We start from the raw sequence: 24,268 nt of genomic DNA, 5'->3' as shown, positions 1-24,268 counted from the left end.
AGTTAGGTTTACAATTAGTAAAAACTTTCAGGTTGGGTTTAAGATTAGGATTAGACATTTAGAGGTTAGGTTTAGATAGATGGATAAAATACTTCATTCTGTAGGCAGTTTAAAAAAATCACAACAATGTCATTATTTAGGAAAACGCCGGCCAACGTGGATTATACACAAAAAAGCTGAAGCTTGTTTCCATTGTGGTCCACCTTGAGACATAGAACAACACGCAACAAACTGTGCAAACAACCATGAAAGAAAGAAAAGCAAATCCTTATATACTGGTACATGCATAGTCAAAGGGACACTGAATGAGAGCACCGGCCAAGGTCCTCATCGCTCTGCTGTTGACATATGGCGATATCCTGCCCAAGATGGTTGCCATTTTTTCCACCTGTGAGTTTGTTATCCAATATACAACCTAAGTAAGTGACCTCTTCCTAATTCAGAAGGAGCGAGTGCATTCTCCGGCAGCGGCAACAGCCGCGGAACTTCCGCGGAACTGCCGGTGGAGGAGCGGCAGCTCCCGGCAGTGACTGCCGGCGGTGGAGCGTCAGCTGCCGGCGGAGCAGCGGAACTGCCGCGGAAACTGCCGGTGGAGGAGCGGCAGTCGCGGAACTGCCGGTGGAGGAGCGGCAGTCAACTTCTTTTTTCCGCCGATAAAGTATAGTTTTGGACCATGACGGAGGCGCGCCGAATCAGCAGACCTTGAGGCCAAGGAGTCGCGCCCGAGCGCCTCCAGACACGAGTGCCCGCGACGACCGGCCGATGGTCTGCTATTCGACTAAGCGCCGTCCGAGTTATGTACCGATAGGCACAGAATCGTAAATAATATTGGTGGGGACTGCGTTACACAAACGCAGCACACTCCCAAAGCTGGCGCCGCCGGCAGCTCCGCGGAGCTGCCTCGGCAGCAGCCACTGCCGGAAAATGCACTCGCTGTCCCTCTCCTAATTTGTGACTACATTGTCACCGATTCCAACTTCCTAGGTCAGCTGATGCCTCATCCAACAGGTTGTAAAAAGTGTATTGGGAGACAGAGCCCCAACCAACAAGGGTTTTGATTTGGGGAGGTTGATGTCAAGCCAAACAGCTTCAATGTCCTTGTTGTCCATCTCGGACCGAACATTGAAGCTGATATCTGCTCTGACATAGACACAGACTCCAGTGTGATCTCTATCCTCTCTGATGACTGTGTAGTTCTCTATCTCGGTGTCCTTGACGGTATCATCGAGCGTAGTTTCAGAAAAGGATATGATAATCACCCTGCCGTAGTCAAACAAGTCTCTAATTTGGTCGATGTATATAGTTACGTATGTTCAAATGAACAATATGTAAACCTCTAGAAGGGGGTTGTGAGGTGGGTAGGAGACACAGGACCAAGATTGGGTTCAACGTTGCCAGATGAAAATAGCAAAAAGAAGGACAATACATAACGTTTCTGTTGTATGCAAATACAGGGACCTTGTCGTCATGAGATGACACCAGCTTTTTGTTGTGACAGTGAAAACAGTCCCGGAGAATCATAATAGCTGGTAGGTGTGCACAGCAAGCAAGATTATAACTCAGAGAGCTAAGCTCTCAGAGATCTGCAAGCTCATAGCGCGGCACCGAGTGCCGCGCTATGAGCTTGCAGATCTGCTATTTTTTTTTATCTTAAAAATGTGTGCATATCTTTGAATATTTATCTTTTTTTAAAGCAAAACATTTTCACCCAAATCTTTGCTTCTGGGTGTCCCTGGCACAAAACATTTTCAGATGGGGGCCCTTGGCATGGAAAGGGTTGAAAACCACTGCTTTATAACACTCACCCCAGATGACAGTTCCTGTTTGTAGGTGGGCGGGGGTTGTTGAGGGGGTAGGAGACCCCCGGATCCAGGGACGTTAAAAAAGATAAAAGCCAGAAAAGGAATGAAAATGTGTGGCGATAAAATGGACGAACGAGCCATCCTTGCTTCCCGGGCGAAGACGCACTCCTTCGGCTTTAAGGACGAGGTGAATATGACCTGGCTAAAGACGACCCAAACTATAGCCACTGAAGCCAGCAGACCGGGGGGAGCAGAGAGCTATAATAGCCACCTGGGTTAAGACGAGCCAAACTAGCCTCTGCAACTGGCCGCCGGAAAAGAATGTAGATCCTGCTGGAGCATTTGTTGACTGTGAGAGAAGAATGTCAAACTGACAAGACGTACGTCCAAGCGTTGTCAGTTTTTCACGCAGCCTGATGAAGTGTGTGTGTGTGTGTGTGTGTGTGTGTGTGTGTGTGTGTGTGTGTGTGTGTGTGTGTGTGTGTGTGTGTGTGTGTGTGTGTGTGTGTGTGTGGTTCCACAAGTGTTTAACCCATTAAGACCTGAGGCCAATTCTAAATATGTTTTCTAAATCCTAACATCCTAAAAAATATTTCAAAAAATACATAACAAAAAATAAAAACATATTTTGTTACAGGAAAGCGTTTTTTCCAAAAAATAGCCAAATAAATTTAAAATGACACAGATGCGTTACCGGTCTTAATGGGTTAAAGTCACGTCAGGTTTGCGATATAAGACCTAATGTCAAAAGCTACGCTATAAGCCCACTCACCAAGCAGCAAATCTCCACCATTCAAAAGCTTGTCTCTCCACCTCCCTCTCAGAGCCCATTACAGCCTGTATAATAACCATGTACAGCCTCCAAAGCAAAACAAATTCCTTCCAAGCGTTGACACGGATTTGGACACAATCGTCATGCCACTTCATGTTTAATTAGTGTAGCTTACGTTATGTCATTGTGATGGATTTTAATCGTTTTTTTGGCCACAGATAGGAAAGTTTCCCCCCCCACTTTTTTACACCTGTGAGTGATCATTTTGTGATTACAAAAGAAACTGTCTGTGAGATCACACACATCGTAAATGTATTTTTCTTTCTTTTTTTTTCGCCTTGTGGAAACGAATGAGTTGAAGATTGTCGATTAATAACACAGCATCACATCGTCTCTGTCGGGTGGAAACCTCATGTGAAAATAACCGATCTAGAAGCTCACAACGGGGTCGCGACGCGACCCGTAGTGAGCTTGTAGATCGGCTATTTTCACTACTTTTGTGCAACACTTGTATGATAAAGTAGAGCATTAATTTACGGGGGAAAAAAACATAAATAGTAGGAAATATGGAGATACAAGGTTTCTGCTCGACAGCGACGCTGTGACAGCTGGCTGTGGATCACTGGAAAACTAAAGTCACACGTTACTGCTTCCGGCTCTCTCTGTCTGCGTTCATTCTGTTTTTAAGTCATTGGTCCTCAAAGTGGTGTCTGGGGAGGGACCCCTAAGGGGTCCTTGAAGGGGTTCCAGTCGTTAAACAGTCACAAAACATTTTCGGATGGGGGCGCGCGGAAAAATACATATCAATTTGGGTGTTCTAAAACAGTGGTTCTCAAACCTTTTCATGTCAAGGACTCCCACATTTATATGTATTTGGTCGCGGACCCCCATCTGAAAAGAGTTTGCGCCAAGGACCCCCATAAGAGTAGATTTTGTGTTTCTATGTTGTTCCAAATTTTTCCAAATTCTTTCAAGATTTCTCACAAGTCCTACTGTATATTAAAATCGCCTAGTGGGTAGCATTTGCCTCCACACTATATGCACAAATAATAATGCATGCCATGGGCAATCTACTAAACTACATTTCATGCTTGTTTTTCATATTTACCGTACACTGTGTATTTGTACATCATTGCACAATAATAGCCCTATATTACTACATTATTGCGCAATATGTGTGCAACACTTATTAGTGCTCCTGTGCGATATGCGTCACATTTTCCCACTTACACAACGCATGCGTGGACACGAATAAGACGACAGCCGCTGCCTCAGAGATCTCCATATATGCCCATATCAGTCGGATCGGCAGTGCAACGTAGGTGTGAGGGCTGCGTATAGCGGCCCGAACCTCTAGTTTAAAAAAATGGCTGATCTACAAGCTCACAACGCGTCACGATGTGACGAGTTGTGAGCTTGTAGATGTATGTTAAACAGATTAAGATTAGGAAGAGGATTAGGAGCCCCTTCAAGGACCCCTGTGGGTCCCCCGGACCCCCCCCACTTGCTCCAGACCCCACTGATCTAAAACCTTTCCTTCAACAGACACCAGTTCATTCCATGTGCTGTGTTCCTACACAACACTACAAGCTGTCATGAAGTCTTGTGCGTTGCGTCGGTAGGTTTCGAGGTGTATACTTGCCTTTCCAGGGGAGCAGTCAGTGCCGTCCGCCCAGGGCATGTGCTGGGTCCTGCACCCCCTCTGGGCCCCCTCTGGACTGGTGCACCACAGCCTGCGGCACTGGGTCTGGAGAACACACAGGAAGACGATTGTTTTATGAATGCCTTTCTTACAATGTTTTTGGCAGTTTTTATCAGTAAGCCAAGAACCGAATAAGAGCCCACCTACAAGCTCACAACGCGTCGGCTATTGGTGCGTGACACTGTCTGGCACGCAAATAGGTATAAATGTTTCACTCAAATTGCAACCCCCTAAACCTGACCTCTAAGTGTCTAATCCTAATCCCAACCTGAATCTTTTCCTAAATGTAAACGTATCAAAAAATTTATAAAATAAATGTCAACAATAAAACAACAATTTGTCTTCTGAGGACCAGGAAAAAGGTCCTCACAATGTCGAGTCCTGAAATTCTACTGTACTTGCCGACATTTGGTCCTCACAAGGATAGTAATACAAACACAAACACCCACACCCACACACACGCACGCGCACGCGCACACACACACACACACACACACACACACACACACACACACACACACACACACACACACACACACACACACACGTGTAACAGAGTTAACCTTGAGACCTGAGGCAAAACATTGTGCTGAGTGCTGAGAAATATCACTCAATGCCTTCAGCACTTAAAAGGAATGCCCCCCCCCTCCTCTTTTTCTTTCTCTGCTGCGTTGTAATTGAATCTGTTATTTTTTACTTATTTTGTTTCATGCATCCTAATGTCATTGTACAATTGTGTACAAGTGTGCTCGATGTTAGATCTGTGTAAAGCACATTGAATCGCCTTGTTGTTGAAATGTGCTGTGCAAATAAAATTGCCTTGCCTTGCCTTGCCTATAGATACTGACAGAACTTTCATTTGTTGGGTATATTGCTCTTCAGAAAAGGTCAGGAGGAATACTAGTTTCACAGCAGACATGCTTTCAACTATGGAGGCCTATAATGATTTTTGACAGATGTTCAACTTACAGTCATTATCAAGCATTGTTGCCCTGAAGGTGACTCCATAGGTATGTGATTATGTTACCGGCCTTTTACACCAATGGTTCTCACACTTTTTCATGTCAAGGACACCCAAATGCATATTTATTTCAGAGACAAGTTGCGTAATTTCTTCAAACATTTTCGAGAAAAAAAAAAAGAAGCTTGTACATCTGCTATTTTTAAATATAAACGTATAAATGGATAAAGTGGTTAAAATGACTGTGATGCTGTATTAACAATTTTAGCTGGGGACCCCCTGGAACCCCTCCCCCCCAAGAACCGCTGGGGGTCAGCTAGTGGGTCGCAAGGTCGACTTTTCATTGTTATAAGTGTCACACAACAGTGGGACATATCTTGAACGGCGCTGAGTCAGCTGAAGCGGACTTCGCAACCCTCGACACGGCAACTTGCTCGCCTCGCGGCTTGCTTGGCGGCGCAAGCTCAAGTCCGCTTTAGACAGCGCGCCAGTCGTTTTAACTGTTAAAATTTTTTATCGGACACCCTTTTACGCTTTGGGTTTGAAAACGGCACTTCCGCATTCCTGGAGTGCAGAATAGGTTCTATGCACAGCAGCCATATTGGAAAGAAATTGGGCCGATCCTTACTTCCTTCACAGGTGTTACCAATGATGCTAATGAAGGCTCTGTTCCATTTCATGTAGCACAGTGGTTCTCAAACCTTTTAATTTCAAGGACCCCCATAACTCTGAGAGTGTACAAATGGAAGGGTCCATTTAGTTACACATCCTTAGGAACCATGAGGGTCGCTGGACCACACTTTGAGATCCACTGGTGTAGCAGAGTGTTTCCAGTGAGCCAACATGCACAATATCCTCACCCTGACTCTGTTTGACCAGAATAGAACAGAGCCTTCATTAGTATCATTGGTAACACCTGTGAAGAAAGTAAGAAGAGGCCCAATTTCTTTCCAATATGGCACATTTGTCCCAAGAAGTCATGATAGGCCGTTTGGGGAGTGAGAGTGTGTTGGTGATAAAGGGCACCTTGTATCATGTTGGTGAATAGTGTGTGGGTGACTCCATCCGTGTGTACACTCACATTTGGTCCTCACAAGTATAGTAACACGCACACACGCACTCACGTGCACGCATGCACGCACACACACACACACACCCACCCACCCACCCACCCACCCACCCACACACACACACACACACACACACACACACACACACACACACACACACACACACACACACACACACACACAGAGAGAGAGAGAGCATGGGACAGCTTACAGAGATTCACTCACCATATAAGGGCACACCTGTGTCCCCGGCCCGAATATCAATTCACACTGTTTATTGACATTGTATATCCGCCCGGGCAGCTGCTGTGGGAGACTGTACGGCCTAGAAGGGGGCTCGTCGAGTAAGCACTCGCCATATCCTGTGCTATTAAGAAATAAAAATAAAATGACTTAAAAAAAGAAAAAAAGGGGAGAAAACAAGAAGACACAAAACAGACAGAAAACACACTCAGTACAGTCGGAGATGTTTTTTATTCTCTGCACATACACAGAACCCCCTACTACAGCAGTGGTTCTCAAACTTTTTCATGTCAAGGGCCCCCGAATTGATATGTATTAGTCCGCGGGCCCCCAACTGAATGTTTTTTCTACCAGGGACCCCCAGAAGAGAAGGTTTGTGTTAAAAAATTATCGAAATTATTCAACGTTTTCAATATTCTTCAAATATTTTCAAAAATAGCATATGTACAAGCTTATAGATTGTAGATCTGCTATTTTTGAATAGCTAACATATAAATGGATAAAGTACACATTTTGCTGGGGACCCCCCTGGACCCCACTTTGAGAACCACTAGCCCTACAGTACGTGTGCTCACTCTGGCCAGTAAACTGTTCTTAATCATCTATAATAGGTGTAAGATTGCATCTCTTAACCACTTTTCTGTCATCATTATTGCTCAGGGAATTGCATCAATCAAATGACACGAGCAATTAAATCAATCAATCATCGAAATAACTTTTAATTGAACACCATAAATCTCTCAGACAGTGATGCAATAGCTAAATTGTTATCTAGATCAGTGGTTTCCCAACTTTTTAGTTCAAGACCCAAAAGAGACATTAGACGTTTGTTAGTGAAAATAGCAGATCTACAAGCTCACAACATGTCACTTTATGGGCTGCAATTTTCACTTAGGCCTATCATAAATAAAATTAGATTTTTATATATTTTTTCATGAAATACTTTTGAAATTGATGAAAAGTTTAATGATGAAAAGTTAAAACTTTTGATTAATTTTTTGAATGTAGGAAATGGAAAAAAAGGGGATATTTACTCACTACCCATACCAATTGGTCCGCGGGAAACAGTGATCTAGATCAGTGGTTCTCAACATGGGGGTTGGTACCCCCAGGGGAGTTCCCCAAATGATTTTGGAGCGGTTCCTTTGATAATTTGCTTAATATGCAACATTGTTGTCTCACTCAACAGTAAATAAACCAACATACAGTATAGGTGTATTCAGGGTATCTGCACATTTCTAAAGTTACAATTTAATGATTTTTAAGACCTTTTTAATACCTCTAAAATGAAAAAAGTAATCAACAAACTATACTATACAACTTGTTTTCAAACATTGCCCAAATTGTCAAATATTACGTAATTACCTAAGAAAGAGGCAAAACATTTGAAAAAAGCTGATCCACATGCTCACAACGCCTCGCAACGCTTGTCGATCAGCTATTTCCACAATATTTATCTGTAAAACCGAGTCAAACTCAGTTGAATCCCACAACTCAACCCCGCGCTTGTCAGGGTGGGGGGTCCCCACTCCCTAGTTCAAATGTGATTATTATTATTATTATTATTATTTTTGTTTTTGTTTTCGTGGCCTGAAAAGGTTGAGAACCACTGGTCTTAGATAATCCTCTATGCCTGTTGAAAGGAGTTCGACCTACTCAAGGAACTCTGTGATGTACTTGCGGCTGCATTTGGACCACATCCAGGGGTTGGTGTTGTAGTTGAGCGTGGGCGCCATCACATGCTGCTGGATCTTAGCCCCGTCCTCTTTGCACTTGCTGCTGTCGTCGTGGGGCATGTTGAACCTGTTGGGCAGAAGATGTTCAAACAAAACGTGTAATTTTTGTGTCATCATCAACGGTGGCGGTGACGCAAAAACTACCGTACAGTAGATCACTTCTTAACCACTTAAACCCCATTATGGTTGAGCATGAAAATAGCCGATCGACAAGCTCACAACACAAAAGCTTCTAGATCTGCTATTTTCAAATAGCCGATCTAACAGTATATAGGTTTAAAGTGCTTATGTAGCCTAGTTGCTTGTTTTCATAGACCTAGTTGTTTATTTCTCTCGCAAAATCTGGCAACACTGACTGCTGCCCCTACCGGCTCACCTGCCAGAGGAGCTCCTCCCACCAGGAGGATGCAGTGCCTCCACCTTTACCAAGGATATTCAATGATTAAAGATAAACCATCCCAATTGGAGCCACTAGAGGCAAAATGGTACACAAATCCTACAATGGTCTACTAGACCGAGGTGGGCGACGGCAGATCTCGCGAACGTCTTACTTACTGTATATGCAGTAATATGCAGTATTGTGTTTTTTTCATTTCCTGAAATGTTAATATTTTGGACATAGCTGGTTTCTGCCCGACAGCAGAGATATATTTTTCCACCCGACAGAGACGCTATTCACTGAGGTGGTGGACAGGAACTTTACCGCCCCGAGCACCTATCAGTTAATGTGAAGTGTTTAAAAAAGATCACTATTTCCCTGTGATAAAAGGAGACGGGTAGAGAGAGAGAAGTGCTTTTGGGGAGACGGTCTGTGGTGTGGTGTGCATCAGGAAATAATAATAATAATACCCAAGGATCATTATCTAGGAGGAAAGAGGACTGTGGCAACGCAGACTTTAAAGATTAAATTAAGTGTTTCATTTTGCAAGCCGAAATGGGCCCTTTTGTAGTCACTGGAATCCATATCGTCTCTGTCGGGTAGAAACCTCATATGTCCAAAACTGTTACTTTTCAGGATTAAAAGTCAAAAATAGCAAAAGTAGCAGATCTACAAGCTGAAAAAGGCATCGCTTCGCGCCGCGTTTCGAGCTTGTAGATCTGCTACTTTGTATGCTTTCGTGTGACGCTTAGGTGATCAAGTAGGGCGTTAATTTACGAAAAAACACAACAAGTTAAGAATATGGAGACAGGAGGTTTCTGCCCGAAAGCAACGATTATGTGAATGTAATGCTGCTGTATGCTATTTGTACAGTCTGACTCCCGCCGGATACTATGTGGCAACAGCTTGAATGAACCTGAAGCTGAGCTGGGTGAATTTAAAGGCAAAAGCATTTCAGAGTTTACTGTTAAAGTAAATAATGCCCATTGGATAGGTACAGTAGGACACGGTCGGTGCTACTCTGCTCACCCAGCCGACAGGTACCGTATAGCACCGAGCTCCATGAGGCCTACGCATTCTTCCAGCAATGTGGTCACCTCTTGATGCGGATAAAAGAAAAAGAAGGAATTCAACAATCCCACCTTTTGTGTGTCGGGTTAGAAAGAGCATTTTGTTTGTTAGAGATACAGTATGTAGGGCTGTTAGGGTCTGTAACAGTCTCCAATATTAGCAAAGTGAGCCCATGGGCTCCGAGCTGACTCGGGCTTTGTACAATGCAGATTTTTTTTTACTGAAGGTCAACAAATTTGCGGCCCTGAACAACTTTACACTGCAATTTCCTTTCTCTCCTTTATTCAACCATGGGGGGAAAAACTTGAAACTGATTGAAAATGTTTGGGTTTTTTTTGCGGCTACTTGCCGATAAAGTAATTATGAAAAGAAAGAAAGAAAAAAAAAAGAATTAGTGATCGGGGAAAAAAGGAGATTAAATAGTAGTTAATCTCTCCCCCTAAATGGCCTCAAGAATAATGTTTATCGGACTTAGTTCTTCATGGGAGGGGAGATGATAGCTTGCATTTCTGGGGCTATAGTGAAGCTCCACCAATCTCTCTGGGTACTGATAGATTACTAAATAATTGCATAATCCCAATTATTTGAGATAATCACAATTATTTTGCATATTTTTTTTTATGTTGAGAAAGTTCATAGTCATACTTCCGTAAGCATTTTCCAAAAAATTGTGGATTAGTGGCTAATTGCACTATTTTGTAACACATTTTGAGTACAAAATATTAAATATGGCGTATCTTGGTCAAAATACAATATTTATTTTGATCGGTCATTCTCAGTCATTTCTTTGTGTATTTAAGTTGTTTTGTCATAGCAAATGTTTTTTGTTTACTATATGTCATAATCGTGACAGCCCTATAGGTGCCAACGTGAATCCACAGCTCTCGCTAACCAGAACTAGTGACCCCAGCTCAGAGATAACAGCCATTCAAATAAAATAAAAAAGACCAGGCACACTTACACATGACCGAGCTCGTGAGCAATGGTGAACGCAGTGCTGAGTCCGTTGTCCTCGCTGATACTACAGCTCCTGTATGGATCGCACACTGTCCCCAGCTCCGCGAGACCTTCAAGAAAAACGTGGACGTTTTTTAATATTCATCCACATCATCGTTATTATCATTACCATCACAATCGCCATGGTCATGATTAAACATAATGCTGATTTTCTTTTGTGATGTATATATTATGCGTATATAGGCATATTTACCTAAAGTGTCACACTTATCCCTTGCTCTGCAAATGTCCTGCCTGTGGTGAAGACAGATTAAAAAGTCATTATCACACTATATTATCACACTATAGCATACACTCATGTTTCCATCTGATTCCACAAAATACATTGATTACAAGTTCACGTTTTGTCAAGACGTTGTTGCCTGTCTCAAAAAAGTTTCACAACAGTTTTGATTAATCTGCGGTCAAATAAGCTTGAGATTGGAAGCTCAATATCCTCAGATAATGGACAAAAAGAAAAGATGCATCTTTAGTGCTAACCACTCTTATGCCCTACTCACAAATGTACAAAAATAGCCAATCAAACAAGCTCATACTGTGGCAGGCTCGAAGACCTGAAGCAAATCTGAAACTATTTGAAACTATTTGAACATAACTAAAATAGGGACGCCAGGCTGAAAGTGTAAAGGGACATCTGACCAGTAATAAGGTTGAACGCTTTTTAATTTTTTTTGTCAAGGCATTGGTATTCTTTTTATCAGATTTGCAAAAATTGTTAATATAGCATTGCAATCATTTTAACCACTTTATCCATTTATACGTTGGGTATTCAAAAATAGTAGATCTACAAGCTCACAGCGCATCACTTCGTGCCGCACTACGAGCTTGTACACCTGCTATATTTAATCAAGTTTGAAAATGTAACATTTTGAATAATTCTTAGCAAACTAGACCATACCCGTGGGGGGATATGCGCACATGATGTGGCAACCCGGGAGCCAGCGAACACAAAAACGCTAATAAACAGCTGACATTTGGGGAAAGCGAAAAACGGGTTTCAGTGTTCCGTGCACATGGTAATGGTCAATGGCTGTGTGCAAATTCAGATCAATTGTTACAGCCACTGAGGAGAACCGGGCAGAAGAGATTTTGGGCTCACCACCCACACAGAGCTTTGTCGAATTATAGGAGGATGTTTCAATAATAAATGGCTGATAACACAAGTTCTTAGTAATGAGGATGTGCTGTGACATGGTGTGTCTATGTACCTGGTAATGAGGATGTGCTGTGTCATGGTGTCAGTGTACCTGGTAATGATGATGTGCTGTGTCATGGTGTGTCAATGTACCTGGTAATGAGGATGGCTGTGTCGTGGTGGGACTGGTGGCTGTCATCTAGGATGTTCTGGTCCTGCTGCCAGATGCAGAAGTTCTTTAAAGTGGTCTGTGCATTAAAGGAAATGGCTGGACCCTCCTGAGAGAGGGAGAGAGAGAGAGAGAGAGAGAGAGAGGGAGAGAGAGAGAGAGAGAGAGAGAGAGAGAGAGAGAGAGAGAGAGAGAGAGAGAGAGAAACAGACAGACAGACAGACAGAGTGCATGAGTGAAGGTTGAATGCTGCTGCGTTGTGCGCTCAAAGTTTTGCTCATTGGATATCGTCACTGTCGGGCAGAAACCTCTTACCTCAATATTTAAACTTTTTTGTGTTCTCTTTCGTAAATCAACGCCCTACTTGATCACACTGCAGCGTCACACGGAAATATCAAAAATAGCAGATACGCAAGCTTGTGGATCTGCTAGAACATGAGGTTTCCACCCGACAGAGACGATACGAAAACACAGTCTCAAGTCATCTCACCAGCTCGTTGTTTATTATGACTAACTTCACAATCACAATGTTAATCAGATTGCCGATGCTGGGGTCCTTGTAGATGGAAGACACCTGGAAGGAAAAGGGAGGGGAAAGTTACCAAATGCAAACTTTTGAACCACTTATTGCCCCAAATCAAAAAAATAACTACAATAGCTGTTCTACAAGCTCACAAACAACACATTGCATGGTGATTTTGGTCAACGTTTTGAAAGTTAAGACCGTTTCTAACCCCTTTTCACCTGTAACGACATAGGGACAACCAGGTTTGTTAAGTGATTTAAAATCCTCAGTGCATGAAAATTGTTCTACGCGAGTAAAGAATGGACACTTAAAGAGTAATTTCTTCACGCGCTTGGGAGTTAAATGAAAACTCAAGAGGAATGGCCACTTGAGTGCATGTTTTTTTCAAGCAGGGAAACCGGGGGAATTTGGCTTTGGATTGGAGCGAGAAGCTGATAATGGGCCTCGGTCCCTGTGGAGAAGGCAGCCTTCGCCAGGGCCAGAATATATAGGTCAACCCCCCCCCCCCCCGACCCCACCCCCCGCCATCCATCCCACCCCTCACCTCCCTGGCCCGTGAGGCCTCCTCTAGACGCCTGCAGAAGCCAGTATTTATTTGAAGTGGGCCACTAGTATGCCATCTATGTGACATACCTGGGCAGATTTTTTTTTTTTTAAACATTCATCAAAGCTGTCAGACAGACTCTGCCTCAAGCTGCAGACCCCCGCCCCCCCCCCCCCCCCCCCCCCCCGCCTCCCTTGCTGTTTGAAAGCGGTGTTTACCCCTGCCCTAGGCTGCCCTTTCTCCCTCTCTCCCTCCCGACTTGGCGAGCAGCCCCCAAGCGAGACGAGCATTTATACATGGAAGTGCTGTGCAGGAACATTACATACTGTACATACACTACACATGAAGGGAAAGAAAACTACAAAAACATCAGAAGTGCATATCGTCTCTGTCGGGTGGAAACCTCATATGTCTGAAATGGTTACTTTTCAGGATTCAAATTAAAAAACGTAGCAGATCTAACAAGCTCAAAAAGTGACACGAAGTGAAGTGTTTTGAGCTTGTAGATCTGCTACTTTTTGATGCTTTTGTGTGACGCTGTAGTATGATCAAGGTCATTCATTTACGAAGAAACACATAAAGTTAAAATATGGAGATAAGAGGTTTCTGCCTGACAGCGGCGATACAATGGAAAACATATACACACGTGCCGCAAACCCCTCTGTGTTTTGTGCATGCACCCCACCCCCTGACACAAACGCCCACACACACACACACACGCCGATTATCCCCCCCCCCCTCGAAATACAAACAAAAGGCGCGTGCGGAGGGCGGAGCCTCCACTGGAGCGGAGCGCGTGAAGACTTACGATGGACATTAAGGTGAGGATGTAGTGCTGGAGGTTGCCCCCGTGGTGCTCCACCATCTTGCTGTCGGCGACCACCATGACTTCCACGAAGCGCGGGTAGGACAGGAAGCGCTTTGATCTCCTGTGAGGTCCCGAGTCTCCGCTGCTGCTGCTGCTGCTGCTATCATTGGACGGTCCAGCGCCGACAGCACCGCCCTCCGATCTGAGCAAGGCGTCGCCGAGCAGCCCGGCACTCAGAGTCTCCAAGTCATTAAGCATCGTGCTGCCGCCGGCGGCGGCCACGGGAGCCGGGCGGTGCGGTGCGGCGCTCGCCCCACCCACCGCTGGTCTTTTCTTCTTCAGCTTGTTGTGCCTCTTGTTGTGTCGGTGTTGTTCGTGTCCTGGAGAGAGAGAGAGAGAGAGAGAGAGAGAGAGAGAGAGAGAGAGAGAGAGAGAGAGAGAGAGAGAGAGAGAGAGAGGCGGAGTGGAGCCACAGGGTAAAAATGGAGCGTGTTTGTATAAGCACACATAGATCACTGTTTCCCAAACAGTGTGTCGGTCGACTCGGTACCCATGTTTGGGGTCACGGACCAATTTGTATGGGTCGCAAGTAAAAAAGAAATAGTTTCCTACATAAAAAATAATAATACATATATATATATATAATATAATATTATTACAAAAAAAGTTTAAAGAAAAGAAATCACAACTTTTAATGAATAAAACAAAAAATCAAAAGTATTTAATAATGATAATAAAAACATCTAATAATTTCCATAAATACATAATAAACCGTTTAAGAATTTGTGAAAATAGCAGATCTGCAAGTGACGCGTTGTGTGAGCTTGTAGATTTGCTATTTTCACTAGTTTGGGTCCCGGGCAAAGGTCAAATGTTTCTTTTGGGTCTTCAGCTAAAAACTTTGGGAACCACTGACATAGATGGACGGCTGATGGATGAGGTGGTAAAATACATTTCAAGCATCTGATGTGTGTTTGTGATGAGTATACTACGCTGATGACGAAGCTGTGAGTCTGAGTATGTGTTTATGCCTCTAAAGGTTGCCGTTCCGGGAGTGCATATAATGTATTAAAGTAATGCTGCCCCTGCTTCTCGCGTTTGTTTATTGTCGCTGAAAGAATGGCTTGACAAATGAATATCGCCTGAGGTGCTGTGTCTCTCTTTCTTTCTATGCGTCTCTCTCTGTCTCTCTGAAGGGGGGGCAAAGAAAAGTTCATGCCAGGTAAACCTGGCACTCATCATAAGCTTGAATTCAATCACGAAATGGCAACCGTAATGTCATTGTCGAGGGCCACACTTTTAGTTTTCTCAGCATGCACTGATCATCACCGCCTCTGGCTGTACTGTACCACCTGCAATGCAACACCATTTCCGTAAGTGATGCTTACACTGCAGCACAAACGGGGATCTGGTAACGTGCTGCTTATGATTCATGAGTGTAAATCAGAAAAGAAGCCAGTTTTGTCTGCAGCACAGAGGTACAAAGGAGGTTTGTATAAGGCAGAATAGTGGCTCCTATTCATTCATTTTGGGATGAGAAGAAAAAAACAGAAAGAAAGAGCTCTCACACACACACACACACACACACACACACACACACACACACACACACACACACACACACACACACACACACACACACACACACACACACACACACACACACACACACACACACACACACGCACACTACCGCTAACCCAAACACAAACCCAATCCCATTCAGATCTACAACACACAACGTAACACACGCAGATGGTGAACGCACGATGAAAACAAAGACAGATGCAGAAACATGTCTTACATGTAAGAGACACACAATCCCGATTTGTTTCGATTGCGTAAACGTTTTGAGGTTGGTATCGTTTTCGCGTCTATACAATTGACTCAGTGTCTTTGACGGTGGCAGGTCTGTCCAAGTCGCTTATCAAAGGAGCAGAGGAAGTGCAAGAGTCAACAGGAAGTCCAGGCAGTAAACTGAGATGGGATGATACACGAGTGAACCTCCAAAAACGGCTTTTCCTGTGTGAGAGCTTGGGTTTAAAGTGCTCTCACTGTTGCACCGTAGCTGCAGGCAGTGTGCTGACTGAACAGGCTTTAACCTGATTTATTTGCAGGTTTGGGCATACATACATATCGCCGGTGACCTTTGAGAACGGAGATAATTTGCCACTCCACATTCTGCTGAATCAATGCTATTATTTTTGTTGTACTGTAAGTGTACAGTAGACGGGGAGACTCTAAGTACAAAGTGCCATGTAATGATCATATATGGTTTAGGTACTAAAGCGTTCAAAACATTACAACGTGTCCAAAATGCTAAACAAAATAGCGAAAATTATCTCAAGCTGCAACGAGTCGTGATGCTATTTTTGCTATTCGTCACACAAATTAAAGCTAGTGAACTTTCCTCTACTACCCCGGATTTGAACCCGGTGGTGCCATTTTTACCATTGAACTAATAGAGCCTGCCCACTTGCTCAGGGGATAAATTGAATGTTGACCATCAGGTCAAACTTTGCGTCAGATCCTGTGTCTATTAGGTGAGACATGACCTTTGCCACGATCTAAATGTCTCAATAGAAGAGCAGGGAGACAAAATACAACCACCCCAATTGTATAAGTTATTGTATTAACATACTCTACCATACAGATTGGACAAAATGTTGTTTTATTTATTACAAAAAAGTTACACTCCGGATTTTGCTATATATAATTTCCCAAATAACATGTAACGGACAATTTCATTTTAGATCACCTAAAATATGTGCAGGCCATTACCATTTATAGTATGAGAACTAATCTGGCAGTGTCAATCCTCCCTTGTTCTCTTCAGTTGAAAAAACTCATTACATTACATTTGCGAAGCCACGTTCACACTTTTTTTTTATATCTTGGCATAATTCACACCTTTTAGCCTGGTGGTGAAGCAGTCCCGCCGGTGGTTTCAATCAGATAGCCATCAGCTGCCTATAACAATTTACTCTAAATCGCTCAGTTACTATTATATAATAGGTTCCTGTTGTGATTTATATAGGAGACATTAAGAGGTGATGCTGGGGAAACCATTACGCCTGTGCTTACGTCTGTGGGAACTCGTTAAAAGGCCTGATAACGCTGTCTTTATCACAAACGTTCGAGCAGATGTGCGTGCACTCACAGACCATACACATACACATATATCGTTGCTGTCGGGCAGAAACCTCTTATCTCCATATTTTTACTTTTTGTGTTTTTTCGTAAATTAACGCCCTATCAATCCCCCTTTAGGCTAGGTGGTTAAGATGCTGGCTTTCCACGAGGGAGACCCAGGCGTTAAACATGCACGTGCATGTATATGAACACTACACACACACACACACACACACACACACACACGTGCGCGCGCGCGCACATCCACACATTTCACACTACTCGCACACCAGAGGCAGAGGGTCACCAGTTCAACTCCCGGTGACCCTTGCTCAGTGGCGAGGTGTCCCTGGGCAAAACACTTAACCCCTAACAGCCCCCCCCCACCGCCCCCCTGAGCGGCACGCTCATCATGGCCATCTGAGTGGCCATCAGCTGGGTGAAGGGGAACCGGAAGAGTGGGAACCTCAATATTAAATTGGCTTTTTTTCTCTCCAAAATGTACAAAACAACAACAAAAAGTAAAATATACATGATTTGAACATGCTTGAACATTTGACATTTAAATGTATTTCTACAATTGCTACAAATTGCTACTAAACCTGTGGCTAGCCGGTCATTTTGGGCAAAAAGAGGGTAAGGGTAAATTTAGGTCTGATAATGACGTACCGTGCATGTTCAAATCCTGTATACTTTACAATACTTTAGTTGAGACCCTTTTCCAAATTCTTTAATTTGTTGTTTTCCATTTAGGAAAAAATCATTAAGACCTGAGGCCGATTCTACAAAATGCTTACTAAACCAGCAGTTCTCAAACTTTTTTGTGTCAAGGACCCCCCAAATTGATATATATATATGGCCGCGCGGACCCCCCCCCCCATCTGATTTTTGTTTGTGCCAGGGATCCCCAGAAGAGAAGATTTGTGTTAAAAAATGCAATATTTTTCAAAGGTTTTCAAAAACACTTTCACGATTAAAAAAAAATTTAAACATTTTTAGTACCACTGTTCTAAACCAATGTTAATCTAAATCCTAAGAGTTTTCTGAAAAACGTATAGATATATATAGCTAAAATCTCAAAATGTCCAGGTTTTAATTGGTTAACATAGTCATTGAGGTGCCCACAATGTTCAGGTGCCCAGTCTTCCTTCCTGTATCCGGGTGAAGCTGACCCTCATTTTCCCAGCAGGCATTGAGACAAAGGTCTCCCCCTCCCTCCCTCCCTCCACTTTAGTCCCGTGGCAGATGATTGGTCAGTTAGTGTTGTGAGGTTATGGCTGAGGTACAAACAGGGCAGTCGGTCCCATGGAGGAACGCTACGCTAAGGTGAAGGCTAACTACAGCACACAAATTACAGTCAGCAGACTGCCCAGCCTAATGCAAAATAGTAAAGTCTGAATCAGCACAGCGTGTGTGTGTGTGTGTGTGCGTGGCATCACTGTTTACCGTCTCTATCGGGTGGAAACCTCACAAAAAACTGTGACTTCTCACGATTAAAATTCAAAAGCACCAAAAGTAGCAGATCTACAAGCTCGAAACGCGTCAATTCGCGCCGCGTTTCGAGCTTGCAGATCTACTACTTTTGATGCTTTTGTGTGACGCTGTAGTATGATCAAGTAGGGCGTTGATTTTCGAAAAAAAACACGAAAAGTTAAAACATGGAGATAAGAGGTTTCTGCACGACAGCGACGTTTGCGCACAGTACCTGAAGTCTCACAGGGCGAGTCTTCTGCGCCTGCTTGTTTCTTGGGCGCACTCTTCAAGTACACGATGTGAGGTTTGGTGTGTTCTTCTTGATAGTGCTCTCCTTTGTAGCTGTGAAGGGGCTCCACAAAATATTCCCCTTCTGGAGACCTGAAAGTGCCAAGCTGGGAACAAACATGCAGAAGGAATTAGTTCATTAGACGCAGTAACAGTTGAGGCCTGGTTTCACTGCCATCTAGTAGATCACCGCAAATGAGCCGTTCCAAGACCTCCCCACGTTGTTATAATTCAAAGGACAATTATAATGGCGAAATACACGCCGTTTACATGAGTGAGGAAAGAGTGAAGTACCTCGGCTATGATGGCTATCAGAATAAACAATTGGACAATAAATTTCTGCTTTTGCTTTCTTGGCAGAGCTGTTACATTTTGCATGGCGTAGTCCATTGGTTCTCAAAGTGGGGTACGTGGACCCCCAGGGGTCCTTGGGGAGTGATACCAGGGGGATCCCAGCTAAGATATATAGCTTCACAATCATTTGACCCACTTTAACCATATTTTATACTTTGGATAATCAAAAATGGCAAAATCGTGAAAATGTGTGTAAATCTTTTAATAGGCCTATATTCATTTATTTTAACATTTTAAACTCAAAACTTTGCTTCTGGGGGTCCCTGGCACGAAATAGTTTTGAGATGAGGGTCCGCGACTCCGCGGCCAAATACATATCATTTTGGGGGTCCCTGACATGAACAAGTTTGAGGATCACTGGCGTAGTCGGTTCTACTTGCTAACTTGGAAAAGGCATGAAAGTTGCAAAAGGCCTACTAAGCTAGATGGAGCTCATGCTAGATGCCGTTTAGCTACATTCAGTGCTTATTTTCTCTCACGGTTCAACTGAACTGACTAAGCTGAAGCTCAGCTGCACGTGGAGGCCGATGATGACGACAGCCCTGCAAGGAAACATTGGTCTGATGTGTTTGGCACCATGTCCAATCTATACAGATAATAACCTCCCCTGATAATACTAGTATGACAAGACATATAATCAGGGAACCACTAAAAGTCTGCCGTCTTGCGTTTAAAAGCATCATGTCAATAAATAATGGCGGTCAGATAAGGTTGTGCATAGTTTATTTTATCATAAGCCGGCTGTGTGTCTTTCTAGAGCAAAGTATGTGCTGCTGCATAAGTGAAATGTCAGCTCATTCCCCCCTGAAGCTCTCGGCGGAGCAGAGCATTATTTATTCTTGATTCGATTTGTCATTTGGGGGAATAAATTAACCTTTGATATCAAATACGTGGGTTGAATATATCATCACATTTAACCCCGGCGTGCACTTTGTGCCCGGGACACAAGAGCAGAGTGCTTCACTCATATACCACGCCTGCTGGGACCTCATCGACTCGCTCATGATGACGTCAGCACCACCCGTACTAGTAATGCTGCTTGCATGGGAGTCAGTGTTGCCATGTCTGCTTATTATAAGTGACTTTGGGGCTTGTTTTTCTGTAAAGTTGCTTGGTAAATATTGGTAGTTTGCGGGTTGCGTTTTTTTTTTGCACTTGTTTCTTAAGTGTACAGTAGTTGCTTATTTGGGCTTGCTTCCAATTTTTTGGGATTATTGTTTAAACCAGTGGATCTCAAATATTTCCCCCCGCACAAATGTATATATATTCGTCCCTAAACCCCATATGAAAATGTTTTGTGCCAGGGAGCCCCCGTACCAGATTTGTGTTGATTAGGATGTTTCGGAAAATAGCTGATCCACAAGGTCACAAAACGCGCCGCAACGTTTTGTGGGCTTGTAGATTGGCTATTTTCAAATATCCGATGTATACAGTATGTTTAAAGTGCTCATGTGGCCTATACTAGTCGCTTTTTTTGGCCTTGTTTTCCTAGACTTGTTTGCTTATTTCTCTCACAGAATCTGGCAACACTGCATGGGAGTGCGTAAGGACACTGCTTCTCAACGTCTGGCCTGGGACCCGCCAGTGGTCCAAATGGACCCTCTGTAACTCTGACGGGGTAGGCTACAAATTGAACTTTTTCATATATTTTTTTTATCTTTAGGACCCCAATGTACACTGTAAAAAAAAAAACTCAGAGAGTGTAGCTACAAATGGAGAGTTACACGCCCGTAGTAAGGGTTCATTTGGATCCCCTGGTGGTCCCCGGGCCCGAAGTTGAGAACCAGTGCGTAATATACGTCACACAGAGAGCAACTAGTGTGCCATAAAACTTGACTCTGAGAGTCCGGTCATTAGTGGACTCTTGGGAAAACTATACAAGAAACGGCAGCGCTCGGTCTAATATCTATTACAGAATCTGTTCCTTATCCTTGGTGGTGGCCTGAAAAGGTTGAGAACCACTGGCTCTACACTGCTCATGTTTCCTTCAACGCGTCGTTGTGAGCTTGTAGATCTAGATCTGCTATTTCTGCCGAATGCCCCCCCAAGGTCAAGGGGGCTGTCGGGGTTCAAGTGGGTTAACCCGTGAGTGTAAGAAAGAAGCGCAACAACTCACCAGTCCAGAGCACAAACTGATGACCGCGGCGTGCTGCGTGTGAGCATTCACGTGCCCTTTATAGAAGCAGTGCTGCAGCTCTGTGTCCTCCTCCTCCTCCTCCTCCTCCGAAAGATCCGTTACGTTCCCCCCTCCTCCTCCTCCTCCTCCTTCTCCTCCTCCTCCTCCGAGTATTGTCACTGTGTACCGAGGCGCGATGAAGCCCGACTCCAGCGTGAGGTTGAGGTGATAGCTCTGTCCGAAGGCGGAGATCCTGTAGTGGATGTTCGGAGATGCCCATTGGTCCGTTCCGAGGTCGCCGGATTTGCCCCGGGGGGGCGACTGCGTTTTGGGGCGAGCGTTTTGGTATTCGTCCGTGGTGGTGATGATGGTGTTGTTACTGTTGGTGTTGGGGCTGATCGTCTGACTCTGATCGCCTCCTCCTCCTCCTCCTACACTTCTCTTTTTCCTTTTGAAGTGCACGCTCGTTGGGAACTTGTCGCCGGCTTCGTTCACCCGTACCGGCGTCACGATCTCGTACGCGCCGATCTCTTTCACTGTAGTGTGTGGACACACACACACACACACACACACACACACACACACACACACACACACACACACACACACACACACACACACACACATACACACACACAAATGTATAAGCTATAGAAATCACAGCAATTCCAAAATAATTTAGAGGGTTTTCTCGAAATTAGGAATATTATTTAGGTCATATTAGCCTTGGATCAAGACTATCAGATGTATTTTATCGAGTAACTTTCGTATCGTAGATAATGCAAATGTCAAAATCGATTAAAAAAAATACATCTAAGATAGTCTCGATCCGAGGCTAAGGTCATTCAATCCCAGATTTTAGGCTATATCTACCATTCTGTAACTCATGTGTAGTGTTGGCTATACAAATGAAGACAACCAACTTGTGTTTACTCTGCGAGGTGACCCCAAAAAAATAATCATTCAATAAACTTCAGGTCTACACAGTTCAAGCAATGAAAAAGTCATGTGCTTGGCCGATCTTAAAAAAAAGTCATTCATTCTAGCAAACAACGCATCCAACCATGGCAGCAGCCAGCCCCAGCGCTGCGACAACCAAACAACCATACTTTACCTCATTGGTTCTCAAAGTGGGGTCCGGGGACCCCCAGGGGTCCTTGAGGGAGTTCCAGGGGGTCCCCAGCTAAATGATGGATAGTTAACCAAATGGACCCTTATGGGTCTGTAACTCTGAGAGTGTACCAATGGAACCAAATGGACCCGTTACTCTCAGAGTTAAATTAACATTGATTTTAGAATATAAATTGGGGTCCCAGAGATAGGAATGCCATTAAATGGGGGTCCATAGCCTAAAATGCATGTCAAACTGGGGGTCCTTGGAATTAAAATGGTTGAATCACTGCTAGAGCCATACAAATCTTTCTCATATGTGGGTCGTATCTGGCATATCTTTTCAAATGAGGGTCCGCGGGCTAATAAGTGTCAATTTGGGGCGTCCTTGACATGAAAAAGTTTGAGAACCACTAGCTTTACCTTTGCCGGAATTCAAACGCAACCTCGCCGCGGCGGATCCTACAACAACCTTCAAGAAGAGATCAGGGAACAGCAGAAACCCGAACCCCCAGAAGAGCACATGCATGATTGTTCCACGTTCTGAGGAGTAGCGGCGAACAGCCCCCGAATCCTGTAGTCCAGTAGATCCTCCACCGCCTCCTCCTCCTCCTCCTCCTCCTCCTCCTCCTCCCACCTCCCACCGCCTCCTGCTGCACTGGCCGGCCCGGTGCTGCTGGTCCTCCTGCTCCGGTAACTGTGCTGCTCCGCTTGGCCCCACTGATCGGCCTTTTATTCCGCCGGTAGTGCTCCGACCGTTACTCTCAAGCTGGACACGCGCGCCTCCCTGGTAACGGTCCCTCCAGTCCTGCCCCACCACATCCAATGGGCTTTTGGATTATTATCTCTCGAGTAGTGGATGGTTCTTGCTGGCCGGTAAAATGTTGCCTTGCTGGGACGTGGTGGTGCTGGTGGTGGTGGTGGTGGTGAGCGGCTCGCGGTGGATCCCCTGGCGATCATGCATAACTGCAAAGAGAGGGGTGGGTTTGTGCTGCTCAGACAGGCGGACTGTGGTGGGCTCTGTACTAGTGCAAAGGGCTTTGGGACGAGAGCGAGCAAGCGAGCGCTCTCTCTCTCTCTCTCTCTCTCTCTCTCTCTCTCTCTCTCTCTCTCTCTCTCTCTCTCTCTCTCCAGAGCGAGGGGCGGCGCTCAGCCTAGGCAAAGGTACACTGGTGCTACAGTGAGTGAGTGAGGCCACTCCCGTTAGTTCTGTAATGACAAGAGTAGAAAGAAGGGGAGGGGAGGTGAGGTGAGGGGAGGGGAGGGGAGGTGAGGGGAGGGGAGGGGGGGTTCAATCTGAAATGTTAACTTGGACGTTAATTTAGACTGTCCAGAAAAACGCGGGCAAAAATCCGTGATTATGCTGGGGTTCATGAGATTTTATGCGGAAATATGCTAAAAGTTGCGAAATATATGAAATATGCGTAAAGTTGCGAAGAACGCAAAATATGCAAAACGTTTTTAAATATGCAGGGTTTCATGTGATTTATGCGGAAATATGTGAAAAGTGGCGAAATATGTGATGCGAAAAGTTGTGAAATTTTGAAATATGCGAAAAGTTGCGAAAAACACAAAATATGTGAAAAGTTGCGAAATGTCTGGGAAGTTTGCGCGGAAATATGCGATTATGCCCTTTTTGAAAAAGAATTACCCCCCGCATAATCTGCGCCATTTGGCTGATAATGCGATAAATTATGTTATTGCATAATTGCATTTTTCCGGAGGGTCTAAATTACCAGGAGGCAGGACTGACGCTGTGCTTAAGGTTGACTGATGTGTGGCAAACTAGCTGACTGGACCCCTAAATTAATATGTAGGCTATATTTGGCCGTGCACTCGGGCTGGGACCCCTATTTGAAA

General features: G+C 44.3%; 1 protein-coding gene across 1 annotated transcript in view; it reads right to left on the bottom strand.

Moving 5' to 3' along the window:
- adamts9 (ADAM metallopeptidase with thrombospondin type 1 motif, 9) overlaps positions 1–22,964 on the bottom strand; it is a 111,509-nt gene extending 88,545 nt beyond the window's left edge. Inside the window, exons 1-11 of the mRNA XM_080423264.1 lie at positions 22,832–22,964; positions 21,299–21,834; positions 18,773–18,935; positions 13,936–14,315; positions 12,548–12,631; positions 12,042–12,166; positions 10,947–10,987; positions 10,698–10,803; positions 8,207–8,353; positions 6,533–6,674; positions 4,217–4,321 (exon numbers count right to left, since the gene is read on the bottom strand). Of these exons, the coding sequence (XP_080279390.1) occupies positions 4,217–4,321; positions 6,533–6,674; positions 8,207–8,353; positions 10,698–10,803; positions 10,947–10,987; positions 12,042–12,166; positions 12,548–12,631; positions 13,936–14,315; positions 18,773–18,935; positions 21,299–21,834; positions 22,832–22,937 (1,935 nt within the window). The 5' untranslated portion in view covers positions 22,938–22,964. The remainder of the gene's footprint in view (positions 1–4,216; positions 4,322–6,532; positions 6,675–8,206; positions 8,354–10,697; positions 10,804–10,946; positions 10,988–12,041; positions 12,167–12,547; positions 12,632–13,935; positions 14,316–18,772; positions 18,936–21,298; positions 21,835–22,831) is intronic.
- Positions 22,965–24,268: the final 1,304 nt, after the last annotated feature.

The sequence above is a fragment of the Gymnoscopelus braueri genome (assembly GCF_963280865.1).
Source record: "Gymnoscopelus braueri genome assembly, chromosome: 3".
NCBI lineage: Eukaryota > Metazoa > Chordata > Actinopteri > Myctophiformes > Myctophidae > Gymnoscopelus > Gymnoscopelus braueri.
This window is presented reverse-complemented; position numbering and strand designations above follow the sequence as displayed.